Genomic DNA, 20,078 nt, shown 5'->3' with positions numbered 1-20,078 from the left:
ATGGGGGAAAGACCCCTTCTATTAATTGTCAGTGGGAGAAGGACACTCTTACATTGTTCAAATTCAGAATTCAGAATACTTTATTAATCCCAAAGAGAAATTATTATTTTTGACCAATGGGAAAAATGCCCCCTTACACACAGCTAAAAAGATCATTGATATTGGTGCTTGCCGTGAGTAGGAAACTCTTTAATGCTCAAGGAACCTCAAAGCAACCTCTAGGGTTCCAAGGAATCCAGGTTGAGAAACCCTCACCTAGGTTATTATCTAGGAATGGGTGAACGGTTTGGCCCGAGCATGAGTTTGGGCCAAACATTTGCCTTTTCATCGGGCGCCAAACACCCAAATTTGCAGGGTATTCGCCCTGGGGACAAGAGCCTCTTCCCGACAACCCTAAGCTGTGGTTGTTGAGGTCTAAAGGCAGGGGGCTTATCAGAATCTGGAAGCCCCCATTAGCAAGGGGGGCCCCCAGATCTGCCCCCCCCATGTAAATGGGTATCCTACCCATTCACCAAAAAAGTGTCAAAAAGTAATAACCACAAGAAACAGTTTTTGACAAGTCCTTTATTAAAAAATAAAAATAGTGTCCCTCAATGTAAATCCATTGTCAATAACTCTGCTCGCCGGACCCAAAAAATAGAAAATAAATTAACAAACGCTCTCGCTTCTTGGGAGGCCTCCTGTCATCTGCCCGCTCTGTGCTTTGACATTTCTTATATAGGAAAGGGGCGGGGCCACCCAACTACGTCACCCGGGGGCACTGCCCTTTCTGATGTGCTCAGATAAAGGTCTGGTATGGATTTTGGAGGGGACCCCATGCCTGCACTGGTGCGCAGTCATGTTGGAAAGGGAAGGGGCCATCCCCAAACTGTTCCCACAAAGTTGGGAGCGTGAAATTGTCCAACATGTCTTGGTATGGTGATGTCTTAATGGTTCCCTTCCCTGGAACCAAGGGGCCAAGCCCAGCCCCTGAAAAACAACCCCACACCATAATCCCCCCTCCATCAAGTGATTTGAACCAGCGCACAAAGCAAGGTCCATAAAGGCATGGATGAGCGAGTTTGGGATGGAGGAACTTGACTGACCTGCACAGAGTCCTGATCTGAACCCGATAGAACATCTTTGAGATGAATTAGAGCGGAGACTGTGAGCCAGGTCTTCTCATACACATCAGTGCCTGACCTTACAAATGCGCTTCTGGAAGAATGGTCAAACATTACCATAGACACACTCCTAAACTTTGTGGACAGCCTTCCCAGAAGAGTTGAAGATGTTATAGCTGCAAAGGGTGGGCCAACTCAATATTGAACCCTACGGACTAAGACTGGGATGCCATTAAAGGTAATGTGTGTGTAAAGGCAGGTGTCCCAATACTTTTGACAATATAGTGTATATCCAGAATAAATGTCATTTTTCATTGTAGACAAAACAAAAGCAGCCAACACATATTGGGGTTTCAAAGGCCCCTCTTCATTGGGGCTGGAAAATTATAAAACTGAAATCGAGACTGGGGTCATTTATAATTACAATGAGTAATAACTGAGTAGGGCTTAAATGTACTTGTTCCTGGAAGCAATTAGGCAGGAGCGTTTTCCAATCTTAAAAGGGTAGTAAATCACAACAGAAAAAAAAAAAAAAAAAAATCGGGCCCAGGGCAGTTTAGGTCACAATGTGCTAGTATGCATTACATTCTAGCACACTATGACAGACTTACCTGAAAACGAAGGGGATTCCGTCTTCACCCGGTCTTCTTTTCGGGTTCACAATATGAATGGCTGAGCTAGCGATGACGTCACTCCAGCGCATGTAAGCGGGAGTTGCTGTTTACATTACGTCTCTGAAGGAATGGCACGGGTATGCTGTTCCTGCAGAATGCATGTCAGTGGCGGCCAGTCCACAAGGACTGTGCGGGGGGCAGGACCAACAGGTCTCTACCTGGTCCGTCACTCCTCAAATGTACATAGCCACAGCCTGAGGCCCCAATAGGCCAGTTTCATGTTGTCCTTGCATCAGCTTCCAGTTTACTGCCCTGGCCAACCAGGATGGGAGGCTGAAGACCGTGTCAACGCAGAAGCCGCGGCACCGGGCACCAGAGGAGCCATGACTGCTGGAGGGCAGAGTCTGGGAGATCTGGTTATAGTCCAGCTAGATGGAGCAATTTGTGGCCAGAAACAGGACCTGCTCCCAGTCACTCCCCCGCTGGCTGCCGGACTATGTCACAGCCGGCAAGAAATCCAAAATGGCCACCGCACGAGACACAGACACAGGTATTGCAGCTGACATTCAACACTCTCCCTCTCCTGCTTCTTCTGATTGTGCAAATTGCACAGGCTGTGGTCAAGTTGCTATCCCCTAAAATAACAGAGGCAGTAGATAAAGCTATAGCCTGTCCGCGCCCCCTGCAAAATCCTCCAGCACCAGTCGCCACTGGCGCATGTGCTGGCGACACGAGCACATTTAGGAGATATTTACTGTACCTACAGGTAAGCCTTATTATAGGTAAAAATGATACATAGGAATTTACTCCCACTTTAACCCAAATCACTGCTGTTTATATTCATTACCTTATCCATTATCCATATCCTTTACCACCAGTGTTATAACTTTTTAGTCCTGATGAAGGGGAACCTCAACCTCTGAAAAGCATTGGATGATTTTTTTAGAATAACTAAAAGCAATGAAAACATTTTCTTATAGGGTATACGGTGTGTCCTGCTGGCTGGCTGTGCCACAGAGAGAACTGTTATTACTTTTCATCTGGAGAAGAATACAGAACATGGGATGAGAGTCGGGAAATGTGTGAAGGGATGGGAGCCCATCTACTGGTCATAGAGGACCAGGAACAGAAGGTATGGTATAACATGGCAATAGATGTGAGATGGATGGACAGATACAGAGGGTTTATACTAGGGATCGACTGATTATCGGCACCACTGATATATCGGGGGCCGATATGCACTTTTCCCGATATATATTGGAATCGGCCCCTGAGGTTACCAATATTGCCGATATTTCGGGAAAATGCTTGTACCAGAATGATACCTGCAGCTAGGGGCATCACCCCGGTACCGGCGTCCATGAGAAGCTGCTCGGCTGTCATTACAAGGAGCGGGGGGGGGACGTCCCCCCCCCTCCCGCCGTCATCCGCGGGAGACCTGGGCATGCTACCTGCATGGCCGCCGAACTGAAGACCCGATCAAAGCCACATTCGGCTCTGATCGGGTCTCCATGTAAAAAACCGGGAAGTGATGTCATGACATCATTCCCAGGTACTCGGCGCCAAAATCAAAAAACTAACAGCATTCAAAACAGCCAAACTTGGCGTTTTGAATGCTTTACAGTGCCAAGTAACAAGGAGTACCTGGTAAAAAAAAAAAGTTTTACATGCCCGAAAATATCGTCCGACCGATATCCGATGACCAAAATATCGGTATCGGCATTAAAAAAACGATATCGGTCGATCACTAATTTATACTCTATTGTTCCGGTATTTGCATGTTTATCAACTTACGGACCGCCCACCACAGTTTACATCGGTACTTTGACGGTAAATACCGGGCGGATAGCTGTCATAGCCCTGGCATTTTTTTTAAACTGCGGGAGGTCTGCTTTAACATAAGGGTGGTCCAACCGGCGGATTTGCCACGGGATCACCCTTATGGGTGGTGGGAGAGGTGCACCCCCCTCCGCTTCCCGGGCGTTTTCCCCGCTTACTGGACCCACCGGTAGCTGGGAAAACGATCCGGTCCGCTGTCCTCTCAGACAGGAAGTCAAGTGAGGGCAAGATGGCCCCCACTCAACTCTATGGCCTTGGAGGATCGGAGCAAGTCATACGTCGCTTCCTAGCAACGGATTTAAAGAGCCTTTTTAAAAAAGCTTTTTTTTTTGTGTAGATGTGAGGTTTTTTTTACCCCAGATCTCACATTAAAGAGCTCCTGTCATGCTTATTTATATTACAAGGCATGTTTACAAGGAATAAAAGTGATAAAAAAAAAACAGTGTAAAAATAATAAAATATAAAATAAATAGGTAAAAAAAAAAAGAAATTAAAGTGCCCGGTCCCCGTTAGCTCGTGCGCAGAAGCGAACGCATATGTAAGTCGCAACCACATATGTAAACGGTGTTCAAGCCACACATGTGAGGTATAGCAGCGATCGTTAGAGCGAGAGCAATAATTTGATTCCAAGACCTCCTCTGTAACTCTAAGCTGGTAACCTGTAGACATTTTTAAATTGTCGCCGGTTGGGTTTTTTTAAGTACCAATGTTTGTTGCCATTCCACGAGCGTGCGCAATTTTGAAGCATGACATGTTGGGTATCTATTTACTCGGCGTAATATTATCTTTCACAATATAGGGAAAAAAATGGGCTAATTTTACTGTTTTCTTATTTTATTAATTCAAAAAAGTGGATTTTTTCCAAAAGAATTGCATTTGAAAGACCGTTGCGCAAATACAGTGTGATAAAAAATATTGCAATGATCTCCCTTTTATTCTCTAGGGTCTCTGCTAAATATATATATATATATATATATATATATATATATATATATAATGTTTGGGGGTTCTAAGTAATTTTCTAGCAAAAAAAAAAAATTATTTTAACTTGTAAACAACAAGTGTCAGAAAAAGGCCCGGTCCAGAAGTGGTTATTATACAGCAGGGGTGGGGAACCTACAGTTTGGGGGCCGTATGCGGCCCCCGAAGTCATCTGGTCCGGCCCCCCATGCAGCTGAGTCTGTGTCTCTCAGCTGATCTGTCAGAATGGAGCCGATGTTTCCTGTATAGTTCCTGCTCCGTTATAACATAACTCCGCCTGTGACCAATACAGGAAATATCACCTCTTCCAGCCAGAACAAGCAGTACCAGCCAGAACCAGCAGTACACACAGCAGTACCAGCCAGAACCAGCAGTACCCACAGCAGAACCAGCAGTACTAGCCAGAGCCAGCAGTACCCACAGCAGTACCAGCCAGAGTCAGCAGTACCTACAAAAGTACCAGCCAGCAGTACCTACAGCACAGTACCAGCCAGCATTACCAGCCTGAGCCAGCAGTACCCACAGCAATACCAGCCAGCAGTACCAGCCTGAGCCAGCAGTACCCACAGCAGTACCCGCCTGAGCCAGTAGTACCAGCCAGCAGTACCCACAGCACACTACCAGCCATCAGTACCAGCCTGGGCCAGCAGTACCCACAGCAGTACCAGCCAGCAGTACCTAGAGCACAGTACCAGCCTGAGTCAGCAGTACCAGCCTGAGCCAGCAGTACCCACAGCAGTACCAGCCAGCAGTACCCACAGCAGTATCAGCCTAAGCCAGCAGTACCAGCCAGCAGTACTCACAGCACAGTACAAGCCAGCAGTACCAGCCTGAGCCAGCAGTACCCACAGCAGTACCAGCCAGCTGTACCCACCAGCAGTACCTGCCAGCAGTTCTTTTCAAAACTTACCACCACAAAAAAAGTCGACTGCACTACAGACTGACCGAGGCAAACCTGGAAAACCTGTTGCAAGTAGCAACATCATCAATACCAGCTAACATCACACACCTCACCAAAGAGAAGCAGTTGTAGCCATCACATTAGGGGCGAGTTAATTAAATGTTTGACCAAATATAACAGGCTAATTTTTAAGGTGATAATTTTGTACGGCCCCCGAATGATTTTATAAATACCCAAATGGCCCTTGGCATAAAAAAGGTTCCCCACCCCTGTTATACAGGAACGACCAGAAGAGATGAGATCACGCATGTATCAATATGATTATACAATCAATCATTCTATGCAATTAAACTGAATTTAATAAAAAATACTCACTAAAGACCCTCCATTCAATATATTAGTGAGCTCTTGATTGATTTGACTTAACCAAGGTGGGATTATTTTGATTGCTTTTTGTGTCAAAAAAGCAATGGTAATACAAAATATTTCAGTCTCATTTAGATCAAAGCTGTGACCTTTGGTGTGCATATGACATACTGCAATTTAAAGAAACCTTACAAAGTTATGAAAAATGTGTTTTATTAACTGCTTGCTGACCGCCCGCCGCACATATACTGCGGCAGGCTGGCTCGGCTGCGCGAATCAACGTATGAGTTAGTTGGTTTCGCAGGAGCGGAGCTGGGGGGGGGTGAGCCCACGCCACCGCCGGCGCACTCCCGCCCCCAAGTTCCCTGGGACTGGAGGCCACAATTGCCACCTGGCACCTGCGATCACTCCCCGCTGAGACAGAACAACGGTCTGCTGTTGTAAAGACAGCTGATCGTTCTTCTCTGAAATGATCACAGAGCGCCTGTGATCCTTCTATATAGGGACACAGGTCTCTATGATCATTTCACAAGTCCCTCCCCCATACAGTGAGAAAACACTTCACTAGGCTCACAATTAACCCTTTGATCACCACTGGGTTAACCCCTTCCCTGCCAGTGTCATTATTACATGAACAGTCCAAATTTAAGGCACTGATTACTGTAGTAATGTCACTGGTCCCTCCAAAAGTGTAAAAAATGTCAATTAGGTGTCCGATCTGTCCACCGCAATGTCACAGATGCAGATTGCCGCCATTACTAGTAAAAAAAATAAATAAATGAAAAATTACATAAATCTTTCCCCTAGTTTGTAGACACAATGACTTTTGCGCTTATCGCGTTTTTTTTTTTTTTTACCAAAAATATGTAGCAGAATACAAATTGGCATAAAATGATCAAAAATTTAGATTTTTAAATTTTTTTTTATTGGGAATGTTATATAGTAGAATGTGAAAAATATTTTTTTTTTTTTTTCAGAAATGTCGCTCTTTTTTTGTTTATAGCGCAAAAAATAAAAATCGCACAGGTGATCAAATACCACCAAAAGAAAGTTCTATTTATGGGAAAAAAGGACGTTAATTTTATTTGGGTACAGCATCGCACAACCGCGCAATTGTCCGTTAAATTAACGCAGTGCCGAATCGCAAAATAGGGCCTGGTCATTAAGGGGGCAAATCCTTCCGGACTTAAAGTGGTTAACTGGCATTCCACAGGGGACTCCATAACTTCGATGGGTCCCTAAACTGATAAGCACAGCAGATTTTTTTAAATGCCTCCAAAGACCCCAACCGCCAAATCATGAAGACCACGCACAGAAGCATAAATCCAATATAAGGGCGGGGGAACGTTCCTCCCCACGTGCTTCATGGAATGCTGGGAAGATGTGCAAACTTCTCCAAGACCACCCAGCCAGCCCCTCCCACAGGCTAAAGAAAATCCACTAATTGGGTGGAAGAACTGGGTGAACTTCTAGTGAATTAACCCTATCTCTCCTGCTTACAGTCTCCCTAGTCATGCTAGCCCTGCGCTTTACTTATTAATTTTTTTTTTTTTGCTTCGGGCTGTACTAGAGCTCAACTGATTATATTACATAGTTTTGGATAAATTTAGACCTGATTGTACAAGGATTGTATAGTCAGACTGTAATGTATATGGTGAACTATAGTCTTTGGAAAGGTTAACAATGATATTATCTGGGAGAACAGAACTACCATTTAGATTGTAAGTTCCATGAGCAAGGCCCTCTTATTTCCTCTGTATTGAACTGCATTGTAGTTGTACTGTCTCCATTTATATTGTAAATCTCTGTGCAAACTGTTGGCGCTATATAAATCCTGAATAATGTAGCACTACTCCCTTGGGAGCTGCTGGTTATGGATTCCCCTGGGTTACCCATAGCAACAACATCACGGTTTAGCATTTTCAAAGTGCTTGGCTCAGTCAAGAAACAGTCTAGGAGTTTTAGTTTTTTGTAGTTTTATTTGAGGACTTGGATAGGAGAAGGGATGAGTGGGATACTCCAACTTGAATGAACTATGCACAATTTGCTGGGACGTCTAGATATAACTAAGTGCGGCAAGGACACAGCTTCACCTTGTCACTAGCAGTGAAGAAGAATTTAATGAACTTGTATTGCTCTGTGAATCGCTCTTCAGGGCCCAACTAGGCTCCCCCTTTATCCCTATTCTTCAGGGTTCTAAACGGCACCCCCTTTACTGTACTTCTCTCTGTGTGAGCTAGCACCTTGATCTCCTGACTTCACTGGAGTGGTCCCCTTCCTGGGCCAACCCTTAGTACTCACGGACACTGTTTTTCCTGAGAGACTCTGTCAGCAGCTCCACCGTCAGCTACACTGGATCCTCTGCAGCTCAGCTCCACACCTGGTTCACTACGCCAACCACCTAAGACCACCTTCCTCATACACAACAGGAGGAGAGAGAGCCATCTGCCTCCTCCTGGGACTCTGCTTTCCGCCAAAGACGCCCTGTTACATGTCCCCCCAGCTTTTATGAGCAATCCCAGGATGCATTGCAAGAATGCCCTCCCACTGGGACTCCCACAAAAGCCAATGTGTCACTGGCTGGGTTTCCCCCACTGTCCAATAAGCTCCCTTATTAGATACAGTGGGGACACTCCCTCAGACCCGGTGAATCACACCTGGAGACATGCAACAGGCAACCTAACAGATCAGGCTCCCCTGATAAGCAGAAGGAGCAATAGATGCTTTTTCCTAGCACCTACCTAGAAGGTTTTCTTTATCTTAAAGGGGATGTATGGGAATTTTTCCCATTTATACTTACCTAGGTGGATGCAGCATTCGTCCGATGCTGTATCTGTCCCCCGGTGCCTCTACACTGAAAACAGAGCGATCGAACACCGCCATTCGCTCGGTTCTGACAGTTCCCTGAGCAGACAGCTGCTGAATGTCAGTCAGCAACTCTATACTCTGCCCTCTCCTCGCTCATTAGAGTGCTGGGATGTGGAGGGGTGGGGAGGTGCTGTCTCAGGATCTCAGAGGCTCACTGAGAGGCTGAGCCAGATGTCGGTCCAGGCACCTGGCGGTTTCTGACTCAGTGGTCGCGATGACGCGGTGCCTGGACCGATTTCTGTGACGTCAGCAGGAGGCAGACTTTGGGCCGCTCTCTGCTTAAAACAGGTCACAGGAGTGCAGAACAAACTGCACTCCTGAGATCCATAGGAGATGTACAGCCAAGTGAGCTTTGGCTGTACATCCACTTTAATGTATTCTATGCATTAAGATAAAATGCCTTCTGTGTGCAGCAGCCCCCAAGCACCCCCTAATACTTACCTGAGCCCTATCTCTATCCAGTGATGTAACTATATGATTTCTATATAGTAATTGGCCAGCATTATGCCATTGGTCCATTGGTCCAGCCATATCTCTTGTCATGTCTGTGGGCAGGTATGAGTCTCCTCCTGTCTATGTATTACTAAATTTAATTTGTGTTGCACTGCCCCCATAGGGGACGCTGGGCATAGATTTCCCAGGGTCTCCCTCTGATTATCTGGCAGCCAGTTGTTTGGGTATTTCACACAGCCAGGTGCACACTCATCTGCTCGTTATTCAATAACCAGTCTAGGGGATTTGTTTTTTGTATTTATTGGTAGAACTTGGATAGGAGAAGCAATTAGTCGAATACTCCATCTTTAACTATGCACAGAGGAAGGCAACTCTCACTTGGCCTCACTTGATTGAACTGGATAGCAGACCTTCTGTGGAACCATACTGCATTTGTATGGAAGAAAAAGTCCTTTGCTCACCTTGGCAGCAGACTCAATGAACACTGACTCTTTAGGACACTAACCAGTACCTTCTTTAGCTGGCACCCGTCCACTAACTTCACTAGCTTGAAGAGATGGCCCTCACCGAACAGACCCCTAGACGTTAATCTGTACTCATTGTACATTGATCTTTCCCCCTCTCAGTCAGCTCTGCAGGACATCTGGGTTGCAGCTTCTGTAACTCCAGCCTTTAGGTCGTCCACCTGAGGACACATGGCATCCTGTACAGAGAAGGGCCAGCAGTCGCCTCCCTCCAGGACCCCACTCACGAGCCGATGATCCCATGCACACGTGCTCTCTTGGTATAATTATAGTCACCCAGCATGCCTTGAGGCACTTTCCTCTACCAATGGCCAGGGCTGTATCTACACCAATGCTCCCATTTGTCTTGTTTCCTCCCACTGTCCAATACCCCCCGTCCTATTGGACCAGTGGGAAACTGACAGACAACATGAGCAGCATCTGAGACCCTAACAATGGATCACTACTCCCTGTTAGGCAGAGAGTACTTAAATTTGCCTAACAGTTCCCTTGGTAAGCAGGGAAACCCAAAAATGGATGCACTCTCTACCTAGGAGGGTGCTACATTTGGATGACAGATTGTTCTCTTTTATGTTCCAGGATTCTCTGCTACATTCCGGTTACACATAGACAGCGGTCATTACATCGTGCAAAAGATCTTTCTATAGACAGTGCCAATTTTGTCTACCAGAAGGATAATTTACTCCACATGTGATGGTGCCGGGTATTCTTGGGTGATGCTTTCTTCGTACTGGAAGTGAGCATGAATATTATGTGCGATCTTTAATTATCTAATATAGAAGAATAGACATGTAAAACGAATGTATTTGTAGCAGTTTTTCCAGGCCTTGTGCCTGATGTGAGTCTGCCATTGTTACCGGTGACACCTCCAACACTTTTGAGTTGTGAACTCAGGTGTGAGAACTGAGAAAATGACCATTCCGGCAGCTTTGGCTTGTTTTGTTTTATTATATTTAGGGGATGGGAGAAGGGAATAAGTAGCATACTCCTCTGGCTCAACTAGGTGCACTTTGGGACACTTGAAGAGAAATGCCTGTTGGCGCTGTCTTGGCGCCAGCTGAATGCCGACCAGCGCTTCCTGACGCCTAGAGATACCGTAGTACTGAAACTGTGCTGGTACCTCGACTTTAACTCATAAGATCCAGGACTGTAGAACACTTGACTCCTGACACTGCTTTAGCTCAAAAGTCACTCAACAGCTCCCTCCAGCCCTGCACTGGCTGAGGTAGCTCTGTGTAGATACTTGTGCTGCTGCAATTCTTAACCTTGTACACTTCCCACTGTACACTGACTCTTCAGGGCCCAAACTACAGACGCCCCCTTTAACACTTCAGGGTCCTCTACCTAGGTATCCCCTCTAATACTTCAGGGTCCTCTGACCAGGCACCCCCTTTAACAGCTAGCTGACTCCTGGATCCCTGGAACCTTCTCCAGAGTGGTCCCCTCTGACGCTAGGCAGACCCACAGGGGCAGTCCACAGTACTCATGACCTTTGTAGGCTTTCCTGAAACTGGACCCCTCTCTCTCTCTCAGCTGGTTCTCGGCACATAGGATCCCCTCTGCAGCTCAGCTTCACACTCCTCGGATTCCCAGGCCGCCACCCGGGACACCCGCTTCCTCTAAAAGGAGGAGAGACAGCCGTACTCCCCCTCCTGGGACTCTGCTTCCCACCAAAGATGCTGCGCCATGCGTTCCCTTCAATCTTATACCCACTCCCAGAATCCCCTGCAGCAGAATCTGCCTTCTGGAGTAGATACAGGCCTGAATGTACCACTGATTGGGTTTCCTTCACTGCCCTATGAGAATCCTCTCACAGAGCCAGTGGGGAGACTCCCCTCTCAGTAACCTCACCTGGGAGACATGACAGTCCAGTTGAAATCATTGCCCTGCTGTTAGGCAGCCAAGGCCCACTATACTTTACCTAGCACCTACCTGTAGGGTGCTACATATTTCCAGTGGAACATCAGGAAACAGCCCATCCCTACTGACAAATAATTCCAGTTCAGGGATCATTGGTTTTCGGTGACATTTTTCCACAATAGAGGTTTTGTAGAAATGATGGAATAGACAGATCTTCAGACTTCTATCCAATGTGTGTGTCCAATGTCTGTGGCTGGAATGTGACAGATGATGTATTGTTCTCCCAGGAGTTTATAAATGGATCCAGCAGAGGACAAGCAAAAGGTGTGTTCTGGATCGGACTGTACAGAGATGGAGATGGATGGAGATGGATGGACGGTCAGCTCCATAATTCCAGCCTGTAAGTGACTCTTCATCTACACTGAGAATATGAATGTTGTTCATCCAGAAAACAATAGATCCTCATAACTACTCATTGTTATTTATTACCCAGATTTCCCATATCAACAAAATCTTCAGGAAACTGCGTATGGTGGGAAGCAGAATTTGGATATAATAAGGATCACTGCGAATTCAGATACAGTTGTATTTGTCAGAAGAGAGCCCTGAAGATCTGACAGATACCCCCAAACATACAGACACACTGCTCAGACCACAGATCACCCTCAATACAAAGTAATACAAGAAGATCACATCCAAAATATTATATAATCTTCATTCCAGATGTTAAAAAATGAGAACTGACGGCAACCCTTGTTTTAATTTTGTATAGAGTAAGAGAGGGTTTATAACCCTTGTCAGTTTTTTTTTTTTTTTGTCATCTGTGTCCTATTGGGAAGATTTACCTACACTTCCGGTCCCATAGCAAAACAGAAAGTGAGAGGAAATCCCTGCAGGATAAGGAAATCTATATCGGTGCCTCCCAGCTTACCAGAACTAATGTCCACATTGAAAGATTTCCCCTCTATTACTGTTCTGAGGACAACCCAAAATTTGGGATTTTCTTTTGCTTTCACTTTCAAATATAACAGTAAACAGGACAATTAGAGAAGGTGATTCTTCCTAACGGGGACATAGACAGGAATGAGAACTTACAGATGTTCTAATTCAGGCATGTCCAACCTGCGGCCCGGAACCTCAGGCAATGCGGCCCACTGTCCCCTGACAATTTTAGCTGGGGACGAAGGAAGTCGAGTCGGGGGCACGGCCACAGCAGCTTTCAACTAATGGTAGGCAGAGGCTGCCTCAGAGGGGGGGGGGGGGGGGGGCATGTGCAGTGTTTCTGACTCCTACCACCATGACCATAGTTGGCAACATTTACAAAAAATTTCCAGGGACACTTTGCAGCACCGCTGTCAATTACCCACCACACCCACTTCCCTAAAGCTCCGCCCACTCAGCATAATCATCAGATTATAGGGTCTACTCAATAATGAGAGAAGTACAGAAACTACTGTTGGGAATCGGTGCAACGTTGCACAGATGCAGACGGTGCCATTGCATGTCAAATCGGACCAATGTGAAGGTGGGCTAATAGAGGGGTGCTCAACTATTTGAAAACAAGTCACATCTGGGTGAGCCAAGAGGGTTTTTATAGAGAAAAAGATATTTATTCAAAATTACCCCATTAAACACATGGCAGTTAGGGGGGATAGAATTGTTGCCAAACTTCACAACTTCATTACAAACTTTGCAGATGATTGTTTAGTAAATAAATATCTGACCCAAATAAGAAGCTGTTTGAGAAAGCGGCTAATTTCAGCAGTCAAATAAGAAGCTGGCCGAATAAGGAGCCAACTTCAGCATCCTAAACAAAACATGAGGCCTCTGCATTGTAAGATCAGTGATGAGAGAGATGACTTACCTGAACTACTTACCCATCACCCCAACCCTGACCTGTGACCCCTTCAGTCACCCCAACCCTAACCCCCCCTCAATCACCCCAACCCTGACCTGTACCCCTCAATCGCCCATCCTTGACCTGTGACCCCTCCATCACCCCAGCCCTGTGACCCCCTCTGTCACCCCAGCCCTGACCTACCCTTACCTGAACAGTGTGGGTTGATCTCTCTGAATCGCATATATACGGAATTTGGGACCCTTTCACACTGAACACCATTGACTGCATTTTGAACTGCACTTAAACTGTAAAGATGGCCCAAAACCAAAGTAATCCTATGGGCATAGTTCAGGAGGACATGATACAAGAGATGATCAGAGACTGAGGACATGATACAGTCGATGGTCAGAGACTGAGGACATGATACAAGAGATGATCAGAGACTGAGGACATGATACAGTCGATGGTCAGAGACTGAGGACATGATACAAGAGATGATCAGAGACTGAAGACATGATACAGTAGATGGTCAGAGACTGAGGACATAATACAAGAGATGGTCAGAGACTGAGGACATAATACAAGAGATGGTCAGAGACTGAGGACATGATACAGTAGATGGTCAGAGACTGCGGACATGATACAGGAGATGGTCAGAGACTGAGGACATAATACAAGAGATGATCAGAGTCTGCGGACATGATACAAGAGAAGGAATCAGACTGCAGACGTGATACAGGAGACGGTCAGAGACTGCAGACATGATACAAGAGATGATGCGAGACTGCGGACATGATACAAGAGATGGTCAGAGACTGAGGACATGATACAAAGATGGTCAGAGACTGAGAACACGATACAGTAGATGGTCAGAGACTGAGGACATGATACAGTAGATGGTCAGAGACTGAAGACATGATACAAGAGATGATCAGAGACTGCGGACATAATACAAAAGACGATGCGAGACTGCGGACATGATACAAGAGATGGTCAGAGACTGCAGACATGATACAAGAGATGATGCGAGACTGCGGACATGATACAAGAGATGATCAGAGACTGCGGACATGATACAGGAGATGGTCAGGCACTGAGAACATGATACAAGAGAAGGACAGAGACTGCAGACGTGATACAGGAGATGGTCTGAGACTGCGGACATGATACAAGAGATGGTCAGAGACTGAGAACATAATTCAAGAGATGGTCAGAGACTAAGGACATAATACAAGAGATGATCAGAGACTGCGGACATGATACAAGAGAAGGACACAGACTGCAGACGTGATACAGGAGATGGTCAGAGACTGCGGACATGATACAAGAGATGATCAGAGACTGAAGACATGATACAAGAGATGGTCAGAGACTGCAGACGTGATACAGGAGATGGTCAGAGACTGCGGAAGAGCACTAGGGGGTTTGGAAAGCACAGGGCAAGCAGAGAGCCCTGGAGGAGCTGGCACGGGGGGGACTGAAGAGAATTAAGGGGGGGGGGTTGGAAAGCATTGTAGGGGGGTTGGAAGGTGCAGGAGATGTAGAGCACTGGGGGAGGGGGGGAACAGGTAGCACTGGGGGGGGGCAGGCAGGGAAAACCAGGGGGATGAAGAGCACGGGGGGAAACTAGAAATCACAGAGGGTGAAGCCAGGGAGCACAGGGGGTGGAGAGCACTGGGGGAACCAGAGAGCATGGGGGGGTGAAAAGCACTGGGGGGGGCTATGGGGCACTGGGGGGGCTAAGGGCACTGAGGGGAGGTTAAGAGCACTGGAGGGGGGGTTACACTGGAGGGGGTTAAGAGCATTGAGGGGGGGCTGTAGAGCACTGGGGGGGGCAGCAAAAGAAGTTGTATAGGAGGGGATGGGGCAGCTGCATATGGAGGAATTGATCTTTCCCTATTCCTCCTGCAGCCACAGAATACTGCAGGAGGAATAGGGAAAAATCAATTCCTCCATATGCAGCTGCCCCCATCCCCCTCCTATACAGCAGCACACACACTGACTCGGGCACTCACCTTGCTTCTTCTCGCTGCGGCTCTGCCCATACCCCCCCGGACTGAAGGAGCTGTCACTGCAGCCGAGCCTTCACACTGAGAGATGCCGGGATCTGACAGCGCTCCCCCCGCATTGGCCCTTACTATGGAGAGGGACAGATAAAGACACACAGGAGAGAGAACTCCTCACACAGCTCCTTACCCAGGGGGACAATAGCAGACTTTGAGCGGAAAGACAAGGTGCATTCTCGGCTCACAAACTTTCAATCAAATTAGACTGTAGCCTTAATCTCACGATACTACACTACAGCACCGCCCCCACAAGAGCTATAATTGGTTTTGATTAGTCCTGCCTTATGATGGGCATTTTCTGTGTCCAATGTGGTTTAGCAAATTACGGGCAGCCCGAGGCAACACTGATTTTCCGGGACTAGTCCCAGCAGACTAAATTACACGGGACAGGGTTCTACTTGTCGGGATTGTCCCGCCAAAAACGGGACAGTTGGCAAGTATGCATGACCACTTCAAATCACTGAGGTGGTCATGGTGGTTAGAGTGTTCCTTTATTATCGCTCTGAAGAAGTAAACCTCTGTATACTGATTCCATTTCATTTGATCATCCTCTAGTTGTGTTAAATTAGTGCGGGGGCCGCGGTGGCGTGGGAAGGGAGCGGCGGCATTTTTTACTTATATACCTTAACTATAGTATATATTTTATATGCGGCCCGAGAAAATTTTTCTACACTTAATGTGGCCCAGAGAAGCCAAAAGGTTGGACACCCATGTTCTAATTCCTCTACACTCTATCCAAAACCAAAAAAAAAAATAGTTTTGCCTTTATTTATGCTTTAATCTATTTCTGCAATGGCAAATCTAGGGCGCTGTAAAAAATTGTCAACTTTCTTGTGGTACATGTGCATCTGGAGATACTGTACATTTGTGTGGAGGAAGTGGAGGGAAGGGGGTAGCGCTGCCCAGAAAATTAAATAAGTGGTAGTATTCAAGGTAGGTGTATAACAAAAGAATGTAAAAACAATACAATACAAAAAATCTCGTAATGAATACAAAACAGACAAAAGTAAATAAAATGACAAGTCCTGTAAGGTGCAAATCAAGTACATAATAACGGATTGAATATGGTAAGATTAATGGTAAATACCAGGTGAGTAAATAAAGTGCTGAAGATAAATATGCAAAATAATGCTTCTGCACCCTGCTCCCTCTTCTGCTGTGCTGGTGGCTCTGTGCGACCACCGCCTCTTCCTCCAAACTACTCAGGTCACCTGCATGACCTTCATTCCATGTGGGGTCGAGGACCTCATCGTCCTCCACATCATCTTCCACCCAGTCTTCGCTCGTTCCCTTGCTGCGTTGGGCAGTAGCAGGCATAGTGTTATACAATAATGGTGATATCAATAACAGTGCTTCCAACCTCTTTTGGCTGATCCAACAATCACCTAGAAAAAAAAATACTGGCCTCCCACCTCCCCGGTAGCCAGTCCAACACATGCCTAAGAAAGGTAGCATCTTCCAACCTCTTATTTTGGCCGATCCAACACTCACCGAGAAAGAAGAATCTTGGCCTCTAACCTCTCCTGTAGCCAGTCAAACACACGCCTAAGAAAAGTATCACTTTCCAACCTCTTTTGGCTGATCCAACATTCACCTAGAAAAATAAATACTTGCCTCCAACCTCATCTACAGCCAGTCCAACACACGCCTAAGAAAAGTTGCATCTTCCAACCTCTTTTGGCCGATCCAACAATCAGATAGAAAGAGAAATACTGGCCTCCAACCTCCCCTATAGCCAGTCCAACACACGCCTAAGAAAAGTAGCATCTTCCAACCTCTTCTTTTGGCTGATCCAACAATCACCTAAAAAGAAAAATACTGACCTCCAACCTCCCCTGTAGCCAGTCCAACACACACCTAAAAAAGTAGCACCTTCCAACCTCTTTTGGCCGATCCAACAATCACCTAGAAAGAGAAATACTGGTCTCCAACCTCCCCTATAGCCAGTCCAACACACGCCTAAGAAAAGTAGCATCTTCCAACCTCTTCTTTTGGCCAATAAACAATCACCTAGAAAGAGAAACACTGGCCTCTAACCTCCACTATAGCCAGTCAAACACACGCCTAAGTACCAGGCTCCTACCTCTTCTTTTGGCTGATCCAACACTCACTGAGAAAGAAGAATCTCACTGAGAAAGAAGAATCTTGGCCTCCAACCTCCCCTGTAGCCAGTCCAACACACGCCTAAGAAAAGTAGCATCTTCCAACCTCTTCTTTTGGCCGAATAAACAATCACTTTGAAAGAGAAATACTGGCCTCCAACCTCCCCTGTAGCAAATCCAACACACACCTAAGAAAAGTAGCATCTTCCAACCTCTTCTTTTGGCCGATTAAACAATTACCTAGAAAGAAGAATCTTGGCCTCCAAGCTCCCCTGTAGCCAGTCCAACACACGCCTAAGAAAGGTAGCATCTTCCAACCTCTTCTTTTGGCCGAATAAACAATCACTTTGAAAGAGAAATACTGGCCTCCAACCTCCCCTGTAGCAAATCCAACACACACCTAAGAAAAGTAGCATCTTCCAACCTCTTCTTTTGGCCGATTAAACAATTACCTAGAAAGAAGAATCTTGGCCTCCAAGCTCCCCTGTAGCCAGTCCAACACACGCCTAAGAAAGGTAGCATCTTCCAACATCTTCTTTTGGCTGATCCAACAATCACCTAGAAAAATAAATCCTGGCCTCCCACCTCCCCTGTAGCCAGTCAAACACACGCCCAAGAAAGCTAGCATCTTCCAACCTCTTATTTTGGCCGATCAAACAATCACTGAGAAAGAAAAATCTTGGCCTCTAACCTCCCCTGTAGCCAGTCAAACACACACCTAAGAAAAGTAGCATCTTCCAACCTCTTTATTTGGCTGATCCAACAATCACCTAGAAAAATAAATCCTGGCCTCAAACCTCTCCTACAGCCAGTCCAACACTCGCCTAAGAAAAGTAGCATCTTCCAACCTCTTTTGGCCGATCCAACAATCACCTAGAAAGAGAAATATGGAAAATGAAAGACAAGCTCCAAAACAGGAAATATGTATATCCTAAGTGGATATTAAAGAAAAGGTATCCACGTCCCAAAATTCATTGAAAAAAATAGGAACAGGGAGGGGCAGAGGGACTTTTAAAGGGGATACTGTCATCGGACCAATAATCAGAGTATATATAAGAGTAAAAACTGTTTTTATTGAAAGAAACCGTAATCATATATAAAAAAATTACTGTATTGAAAAACATAAATTATGTATTGCAAATAATATAGGTAGCATGCACAGAAAACCAAAAAAAAAAGATAACATAGGTTTGATGTGTGTAATGAACGTTGATGCCCATACACTAGCCCAACATGTTTCGCGGGTCACCGCTTCTTCAGGGGCATATACACAGATAAGGGACCTCACAAATGCTACCAAAACAAGAATGAGAAAGAAAAAAACATGATGAATGGAATAAGATATCATATAAAACATGGTACATTTTAATATATATATATAAGTAATCATTAGAGATGTAGGGGTCACAAGGAGAGGCACACATTAGGCCATAACACCCACCTGCAACCAGACCAATCCTAAAACCAAGAGGACAGACCAAGGATCGTAACTAGAGTAGATAACACCCCGGGCGGACATGGGAGCGGTCCAAGCCTAAAAGGGGCCAGGTGATTAGAGTCACAATAGTAGCGTAATTATTCACTATACAACAAGGTAAAGGTAAAGAAGAAGTTGAATAATGTAAAGTATTCATATTAGTCCTTGAAGTATATGGAAAGTTATACAACATATGTAAAAGAAAAGAGGGTATATATGGAAAAAGTCTTACCAAAAGGTATGTATATATACATCTCATAGTCCATCCAAATGGGAGGGCTAACGGGTGGCTAATGGGAGAGCCTATGCTGGTAGGTGAGAGGAGTGGATCTAAAATATGGTCCAATACCCCTAGATCGAGTATATGAAAAGCAAGGGTTACCATATATAATGAACATTCATTGAAGATGAACGAAAGGTGAAACCCAGGTGTGAGGGAAAAACCTGAATAATATGGAAGGTGACAGAGGGAAACCGTGGTAAACACCATATATATGCATATATATACCTGTATATACATGTATATATACCATTAGTGTGATGTGATATATTAAGTGAATTAGAAGTGAAAAAATAATAATTGTAGAAAGTATACAACTAAGGAATAGAGTGAGGGATAGTTAATTTATGGAAAATCGAGGAGTGCAAGAGATGGTCAGAGACTGCAGATATGATACAAGAGATCAATGCATCGATGCAGCCTCATCAGTGCCCACCAAATGCAGCTTCATCAGTTCCCACCAGATGCAGCCTCATCAGTGCCCAACAAATGCAGCCTCATCAGTGCCCACCAAATGCAATCTACCAGACGGAGCCCACCAGATGCAGCCTACCAGTGCTGACCAAATGCAGCCTGCCAGTGCCCACCAAATGCAGCCTTATCAGTGCCCACCAAATGCAGCCTTATCAGTGCCCACCAAATGCAGCTTCATCAGTGCCCACCAAATGCAGCTTCATCAGTGCCCACCGAATGCAGCCTCATCAGTGCCCATCAAATGCAGCCTACCATCGCTCACCAAATGCAGCCTACCATCGCTCACCAAATGCAGCCTTATCAGTGCCCACCAAATGCAGCCTTATCAGT

General features: G+C 45.7%; 1 protein-coding gene across 1 annotated transcript in view; it reads left to right on the top strand.

The window, feature by feature from the left end:
* Positions 1-12,126, top strand: part of LOC309564180 (C-type lectin domain family 7 member A-like) — a gene marked incomplete at its 3' end in the record, with an annotated part of 91,838 nt that extends 79,712 nt beyond the window's left edge. The window contains exons 4-6 of the mRNA XM_082268812.1: positions 2,698-2,849; positions 11,797-11,909; positions 12,003-12,126. Of these exons, the coding sequence (XP_082124938.1) occupies positions 2,698-2,849; positions 11,797-11,909; positions 12,003-12,126 (389 nt within the window). The remainder of the gene's footprint in view (positions 1-2,697; positions 2,850-11,796; positions 11,910-12,002) is intronic.
* Positions 12,127-20,078: the final 7,952 nt, after the last annotated feature.

Source organism: Pelophylax lessonae (genome assembly GCF_965119305.1).
Source record: "Pelophylax lessonae genome assembly, chromosome: 9".
NCBI classification, from domain to species: domain Eukaryota; kingdom Metazoa; phylum Chordata; class Amphibia; order Anura; family Ranidae; genus Pelophylax; species Pelophylax lessonae.
Note: the sequence above shows the minus strand (reverse complement) of the source record. Positions and strands in the feature narration are given on the sequence as shown.